The sequence below is a fragment of the Opisthocomus hoazin genome, chromosome 19, assembly GCF_030867145.1.
Source record: "Opisthocomus hoazin isolate bOpiHoa1 chromosome 19, bOpiHoa1.hap1, whole genome shotgun sequence".
NCBI classification, from domain to species: Eukaryota; Metazoa; Chordata; class Aves; order Opisthocomiformes; family Opisthocomidae; genus Opisthocomus; species Opisthocomus hoazin.
Window position 1 is genome coordinate 6,773,819 of NC_134432.1, and position 8,176 is coordinate 6,781,994.

Here is an 8,176-nt window from a genome sequence, read left to right on the forward strand (position 1 = left end):
GCCGCATCTTGTTGGTGATGGCCAGGCGTGGTCCGCTGGCGCCGGCACCGGCGTGTGAGCATCCTCGGGGAGAAGGGCTGTCCCCAGCCTCCAAGCAGTGTGTGTTGGACCGCACACACCCCCCCAGCCTGGGCTGCCTCTCCTGCTGAGATGCGCGTTGCAGCCCTTGAGGCAGGCTCAGCTATTAGTTGGTGCTTGTGCTTTGCTTCACAGAGTGGGAGTGTGGACAGGCTCTGACAATTTGTTTTTTTCTTCTCAGGTCTTCCAGAAATTCTCTGAAACCACAGAGTGAAGCAATTTTGACCAAAGCAACTGACCCGAAGCCTCCTGACAGTTTACCTCCACGTTCTGGGTCTGAAAGAAACAGCAGCAGCAAGCTCAACAGTAGCCTGCCAGCTGCTGCTGCGCCCACCCCAGCAGTGGTCCAGGCCCCAAAGACTACTTCCCACAGCAAAGGACACGCTCTCAAGCAGAAAGTGGTCAAAGAGGAAAAGCCTGAGGAGTCTGACAGTGATCAAGAGGGACCAATAGCTACTCAGATGCTCTCATTTGTTATGGATGACCCAGACTTCGAAAGTGAGGATTCTGACAGCCAGAAGAAGAAAATGGTAAATAACATGCATGAGTCGCTGTGCGCTGCTGCAAAGCTGAGCTTGAAGTGTTGAGGCATCTCCCTGAGCAGAGCTTTCATCTGCTCTCCCATGTCTCAGCGGCAGTCGTGGCAAGGCGGGTGCTAAGCAACCTGGAGAGATTGATATGAGCACAAACCCACTAATGCTCTGACTGTTGAAGCCACAGGGCAACAAGGTTTGTGCTTATGGGTTTTAATGTGCTGTTTAAGCTCAGTAAGGCCAAAGCACCGTCAGTCCAGCAGTGTGGAAGGTAGAAAATACAAAGCTAATGGTTTTTCACCCAAAGTTTAACGTGTACAAGTGTGTGCGTGGCAGAGGGAGAGAACAAGTGAGCTCCCTACAGTCAATCCAGCAATCAAAAGGCTGTAACAAAATTTGCTTGGCAAAGCTTCTTACTGGAGTAGAAAAAGCTGACAGAGAAGGACATTCCGGTGTAGCCAGGCTAGCTGTAATGTCTCTGACACTGAGCACATGGGCAGCTGCTCGGTGCTCTCTGCGCAAACACACAGCGCAGCAGGAGTCCCCTCTGTACCCGTCGTCTGTTAAAGGTGGAGAAGACACTAAGCATCTTCTCTGGCCTGGTAAGAACTTGCTGCTGTGGCTCTGGATATCCCTGATTTCAGTGAGCTGCACTCGCAGCCAAGCAGAGCAATCCCTGGAAACTGCTGACTGATTTGGGATGGGCAGTTGCTGTTCAGGGGGACTCCTGGTGTCTGGGTTAGCTGGTGTTCAGGAGTGTTTTATGTGTTTGCATCACTGCAGAATCCTGCTGAAAGGACAGTTGTCCCGGTTTCCTTGACCTTGCGTGTGTGTCATGCTGTTTATTAAGGAATTTTCCATCTGTTTAGCAGTTTCAGTACCTCCTTTTCCTGGCACTTCAATGTGAAAGCAAAAGTATTTGCAGCAAGTTTACTTCTCTTAGCATGCAGTGACGAGAAATGGGATTTGTGAGGGAGCTTGCCGTTGCAACAGCATCAGGGAGATGCCCCACAACTTGGGAATGCTTTCCGAGGTCAAGGTTCTCCAGTCGGGCAAAGCAGTAGAACCACCACCGTTAGCAAGGAGGGGGCATTGCCTGGGTCAGCAGCAGAGCGAGGCCGTCTTTGGTCAGTTATGGAGGACATAAAGAAAGGGTGGTCAACGAATTCTGCAGAGGATCAGTTGGCAGGTACCAGAAGATCATTAAACTTCATTTCCGTTCCCATCATGCAGAGACAGAGGATTTTGGGGTGATAGCCAGTCTCTGCAGCACCCTGGTTTTCAGTCCAATGTGAAGGGGCAGATTTGCCCTGGGAGCACGTTCCCTTTGAACGCTGTGAAGGGAGTTATTCTGCAAACACAGCCGGCTTCCTTGGCCCTGCTGCGTGCTGCATCTGGTACGTGAGACCCCACAGAGCTACACAGGAAAGGGGTTTTGTCTGGTGGGTCTGGAGGTGAGTTTTCAGCCTGTTAGATTTGACTTTCCCCAAAACAGAGGTGCCTCTCCAGGGCAGTCAGAGGCCAATGCTGTTGAGCTAACACAGTTGAAAGTCTCGTTTAATCCCTTTACATCAGAAATTTGATTTTGGCAGCACAAATGTGAAGTTGTGAGAGCACGCTTTCCGGTACCCGTGCTGCTGAGGCATTTTACCGAGGCAAGAAATACATCGAGCTTAGAAGATCAAGAGCATTGATTTCCAGGCAAGAACAGCTCAGTTCAGCTACCACTGCCTTCGCTCCTCCCCACTGCTGGCATCTGACGCCTCTGTATACAAAATGCTTACGGATTTTGGTTGAAAGGTTTGTCTGTGGTGTCTGCTTTTTGTTGTCTCTAGGATGAATTCCCAGTCCGGGAAGATCTCTCCGAAATATCTGATGACGATACCTCGTTGGCAAAGCCACCCCAGCCTGTGAAATCAACAGTCCACTCCTTTAAACTGAAAAATGACTCGGATCTCTTCGGTTTGGGTTTGGAAGAAACTGGTCCCAAGGAGAGCAGTGAGGAAGGTAAAAGTCACACATTATTTCCACTCTGGCTGATTTTTCTTTGTCAGGCATCTGTTTTTTCCAAAATTGTTCCAGGGTGTAAGCAAACCAATTTGCACTAAATAAAATACCCTGTAACTTCATGCAGTTCCCTGTGTGAGTCTTTAATGTGGTTTAACACAGCATAAATAAATTGAAGTTTTTCCCCATGGGGAGGGGGGGGACGGGGCTCATCCGTGGCATCAGCTGAGTATTATTTCTATCCCAGCTGGAAGTGGGAGCACATCTTTCACCAGGTGCTTCTGTGTAAGGCTTGCTGCTTAGCCTTGCATGCCTGGGAAGGGGTGCTCAGCATTGCAGTGTCCACCCCCTCAAGAATTTGGATCAATCTGAGCAAAATGCTCTGACATACCCTGCCAATTTGCTCTTCTATTTTTGGGAAAGGTAGGGTGGGGTTCTGCTCACAACTGAAGCATTCCTCAGGCTTTTCTTTTTTTCCCCATCCCCCGAGGGAACAAATCTTACTCGTGCAAATAATTTCTGCTGTCTTGGCATTACTGCAAAGCAATTTCCTATAGATCTGCCCCAATGTCACCACGAAAGATGACAAGTTAAAGACTTAAGGGGAGAAAAAGCTGTAAGCGACACCAGAGAGAGATCTCTTTGAATAGCTATTCCAAAAGTGTGAGCAAGGTGTCACAGGCTGTGATGGCTTCATCGGCTTGTTGCTGGGAGTTGCTGAACAGCACAGCTTGAAATAGCTAGAAGTGGATCTGCAGAGGCCCAGGTCAATAACTTAACTTCCGTTTAGCATCTTTAATAATTCAGTGTGGGTTCCTCCTGTCTCCTCTCTCTGGGATAAATATAAAACCATATCTTGGTAGTCAGTTAGTTGCAGCTTGACCAGCAATTAGGCTTCTCCATGGCTGACTTGTATTTACAGATCGACCAAGGAGCAGAACGTGTAGGTAAGATTGGCAATTAAATACTGCACGTGAAACACGGTGCAGTTGTCAGCCCTCCTGTGAAGCAGCCAGCTAGATACTTTCCTGTTCAGGGAGGTTTTGGGCAAAGGCAGTGGATGTTCAGCAGTCTGATTAGCAGCCAAGTTATCAGCCACAATAACCTGGGACAAACTTGACAGTGATGGACTCTGGGACTCGTGATACCGTGAAAGCAGCCACCCCTGTAGAGCGGGGCTGTGGCACTGGTGCTTTGGCCTCGTGGCGATGTAATTTCCAGCAGCGAGTGCTGGCCTGCTAGGGTGCTCCCATCTGCTGACACCGTCTCCTGAACGGTGCTTCCATCAGCAGCTCGACTCAGAAGCACAAACCGTGCCGGGTGGTGTTTCCATCTGCCTTTGAATATCCAGTGGTCTGAGGGAAATTGTTCTCAGGAGCTCTTCTTCAGTTCTGGCAGTAATAATCTAGTCCCCAGTTTGGCCTTTGGACCGGTTTGTAGAGCCGGTCTCTGTGTTTATTTCTTAGTAGCTGTGATACAGTGAACACCCAGGCCAGTGTTCATAACGCAGGATAACATAGATACATCCAGTTTACTTATATTATCTGGTTAACTTAGGCTGTGACTGCTGGGGCCTGTGTTGGTTTCTACAGGGTCATGGGTTGTCCTGAGGAGTCAGGGTTGACTTTGCATATGGCTCCAGGGTCCACACCTTTTGTTCTCAGAAATCGGGGCAGGGCAGAATTGCATCTCTTATGGTTTAAATTGATTAAAAACAACATTGGTTTTTTTTGTTTGAACAGATAAACAACCTTCTAAGGAGAAAAAGAAGAAGAAAAAGAAAAGCAAAGAGGTACTATTTAATTGCTCAGAGCTGACCTGCCATATTATCTACCAGCCAAGGAGAGGGGTGGCATGCTACAGCATACTCTGTGCACCCGGTGGACTTCCCTCCATCCTCCCATCCCACAGCCAGATCTGGGCCTCCCAGGCTCCGCAGACCATTAACCACTTTGCAGCTTAAAAGCAAGCTTTTAGAACAGTTGAATTTTGAAAAGGCAGGGTGTGAGTTTGTAAAATACGGGATTAAATAGAGCAATGCACCTCTGCTGGGCTGAACCTGTTGATAGCACCGTGACTTTTTCCAGGCAGAGGGGTGTCCCCAGCAGGCCTAATCTCAGAGGCAGCGAGGGAAGTCTGCAGGAGGCTTTGTCTTTGACATTTCTGCCTGTCCAATACTGTGGCATTGTTGGGCACAAGCTGCCTGACAGACCACTGCTATATATAAACCAGATGGTCTTTCTTCTCTTCTGTCCAAACTCGCAGAAGGGTCTTCTGGAATTGACTCCAAGCCAGCCTTGGTAGGAGATGGTTCACCCTAAGTAAGGTTCCCATCAGAGCCAAGATTCAGGGCGATGTATGCTGGGTTACTGGCATGCTCAGAGGATTTACTAACAAAAATTTTCTCATTTTGCAGGAAGAGGAGAAGTCTGTGAAAAAGAAGAGCAAACACAAGAAGAGCAAAGAGAAGGAGGAGAGCAAAGAGGAGAAAAAGAAAAAGAAGAAGAAGAGCAAGGAGAAAAACAACGAAATAGATGAACTGGAGGCTTTTCTTGGAGGAGGAGCCAGCGTGAGCAAGCCGCGAGGAGGTGGGGACTATGAGGAGCTGTAGGCCGGCCACCTGTGTGCGCGGCGGACTCTTCTGTCGAGGCTGTCTCCATCTTTTCTTACGAGTCACACCAGGACAGGTGCAGATGTGTAAAGCTTTGGCTGTTTGCCGTATATTCTCTCAAAACAGAGCTGGCAAAACAGAAGCTTTACATCTGTGTGTGCTGTTCTGGTGCATTTCTTACACAAAGAAAATCCAGCTGAGATGTACTTGAGTAAGGGGAAGGTCCAGGGCACGGTTCCCACGCCCGCTTCCAGGCTGTCTCCTTCCAGAGACGCCCTGTCGGGTAGCTGGCAGGGTGTGGGAGGCCGAGGGGACCTGCCTCCTGCTCCGACCCTGCTGTATTCCACTCCTGCACACCTGAAATTCCTGTCTTGTAAAGAGGAGTGCAACAAAACATGCCGCATGAACGCATCGTGCTCGCCTGTCTCGAGTCTTTAACTTTTTATCCTTCCTATTTTTTTAATGACAAAGGTTGCATTGGCCGTTGCTCCACCCAGCAGTTGATGAGCTTTAAATCGAGCAGATCATGCTATGGTACAGCTCTCTAAAACAGCAGCCGCAGGGCCGGAGTGAGAGAGCGCGCGTGTGATTTTGGAGTCCTTTGAACGGGACCTTTCTGCACAGCAGCTTAATTAGCACTCACTGGTGCTGCTGTTGGAATTCATGAAGCCCCATTGATTTCCATGGCCCCAGTGTCTCAGACACTACACGTAAGCTGCTATGCAGTTTGGGAAAACAATGCAAAGTGCAAAGCTAACTTGAAAAAGAGAGAGAAAAATCAGTGCTTTTCTGCATTTCCCACCCTTGAATTTGCATATACTAGAACCCCCTCCTTCGGTACCTCTCAGGGACATGACTCACGTGGAAATGAAGATATCCAGAGCTTCAGAACTGTCTGCAGGGAAGTGCTAGCATGGCATGGCATTTGCTTCTCAGGCATTTTACAGTCACACTGTAAAACACAGGCTGCCTCTCTGCACTGAGAGGGACGACCACTGTAGCTCAGACAGCGTTCTTCCCGGTCCAGCTTCTGTCGACGCTGCGGCTGCGTTTACTGGGCCGAGCCTCCCAGCAGCCAGCGTGCCGCAAGTGGAGAGCCGTCTCCTGCCCCAGGAGTTTGGGAAGCCTTTTCGTTCTTGCTTTGAAGTTAGACCCGTGGAGTGGTGCCTGCTCAGCAGCATCGGTTGCCTGTGTCTCAGTGAGCAGCTCTGTGTTTGCTGGAGCGTGTTAGTTCTCCGTACCCCCGGCTATTTTGGTTCTGGTATCCCTTTCGCAGCTCAGATGGCGAAGCTCCCTCAAGGATCTGTGCATTACATTACCCTGTTGCTTGCAGGTTGATTTGAGGTTTGGTTTTGTTCGCCCTCTCCCCTTTTTTGTTGTAAAATGTCAACCATGAAATCCAAACTGGGGTTTCCTTCTGCATCCCTGTAAAGCAAGATGTGCTTTTGATCCGTTGTCCACTCCAGAGTTGTCTTGAACAGCAGACACTTACCTGCTCCATTTTTCTTTTTCTTCCACCCAGCCCCCCCAAATGCACTTGTAAGCGTTTCCCTATAAAACAAACTGAGTTCTTCTGCTGCATGAGCAGTGTATTGTTCAGGTCTGTTTGCCATTTGCATTTGCCAGCTTCTCTGAGCATTGCTACATTTCGTGTGACGCTGTAGGGAAGTTGCATGGGACGGTTCAAACTTTGCACGTCTGGGGAGGAAAAAGTGGATTGGGACGCGACCGGTTTGCGAAAAGGCAGGCAGGTGTTCGAGCCTCCGCTGGCTGCGTTCCTGAAAGCGCTTCTGTTCTGTGAAGCTTTCTGGGTCATGTTCCATTTTGCATCGAAAAAACCTGGTACAATCCATTCTGACTATAAAGCTCTGTTGAACAGCTGCCTCCGCGCATCTTCTTCTCCACCACAAGCGTGTCTGCCTGGGCCTGGGAGCTGCACATCCCTCCAGGACCTCTTTGCGGCAGGGTATCTCGCTGCCCCTGCCTCATGCTGCTGCATTCTTACACTTCGTGGAACAGGGGGCTAAATGAAAAATCGTTGAATGTAAAAGCCGTGCGTTCTTTCCCCAAAACTGAGGTCTGTCCTGAGAGAGCTGTTGGTTCTTGCAGCATAAGGGAGACGGTGTTTTTGTTCAGCTCTGCTTCCTTGTGAAGGCAGCTCTCGGTTCGCAGGAGGCTGTGAAGGCGCTGAGTCCCCTGGAAACACTGATGCTGGCGTTGGGTTGTCTTTCACCTGGCCAGATTTGACCGCCGTAGGAGCCTTTACACTCCCTGCGGCTCGTGTTCATTGTCAGCGCGAAGGAGCCGAGACAAAAACAGGCAAAGATGAGTCATTGTGTTCCAAAATAATCCTTTAAAAGAGAAAAGCCGATGCGGGCGCTCTACTCATGCTGCAGCCCCGAGAGGGTGTGTGGCAGGTTTGGGCTTTGGCAGCAAGGTCGGAGAAATCCCACGCAGTGGGTGAAGCGGGACCGTGGAAGGGAGTAGCGGGAAAAAGGCTCATTTTAGACTTGGAGACTTCTCCGTTTTTCAGGGAGTGCTGAACTGGTTAGGGCTACAGCACGAGGTGTAATCCAGCGTGAGCGAGGGGGGAGAAGAAACGAACCTTGTCTGAGCTGGGCTCTGCCATGCCCAGCCTTTCCAGTAAGCTAAATATAAAAATATGCATACATGCCTGTCTTTATGGGGAAGCTTCTGCAGAATCACATCGATATAAATAGTTCCTGTGAGCATCTCTAGAGGTACCAGTGTATTTGCTTTTGTGTTTTATCAGTCATCCGAAAAAAAAATCAAGAGCTTGAGGCTGAGGAGCTGCAATTTCTTGCAGGTAGCACTGGCCAGAGCTGCGTGCCGTACAAGGTCTCGGTTGGTTTAGAGCAGCAGGAGGGAGAAGTGCAAATTCCTGGCTGCTGGTTCCCAAGCGCAGCGCGGGGAGCCCTGTCCTCGG

General features: G+C 49.7%; 1 protein-coding gene across 2 annotated transcripts in view; it reads left to right on the top strand.

Moving 5' to 3' along the window:
• The window catches only part of RABL6 (RAB, member RAS oncogene family like 6), a 57,019-nt gene extending 49,907 nt beyond the window's left edge, over nt 1-7,112 (top strand). For both annotated transcript variants that reach the window (XM_075439363.1, XM_075439364.1), the window contains 4 exons: nt 260-608; nt 2,447-2,618; nt 4,361-4,410; nt 5,035-7,112. In XM_075439363.1, coding sequence (XP_075295478.1) covers nt 260-608; nt 2,447-2,618; nt 4,361-4,410; nt 5,035-5,229 — 766 coding nt within the window. In that variant the 3' untranslated portion in view covers nt 5,230-7,112. The remainder of the gene's footprint in view (nt 1-259; nt 609-2,446; nt 2,619-4,360; nt 4,411-5,034) is intronic.
• Nucleotides 7,113-8,176: the final 1,064 nt, after the last annotated feature.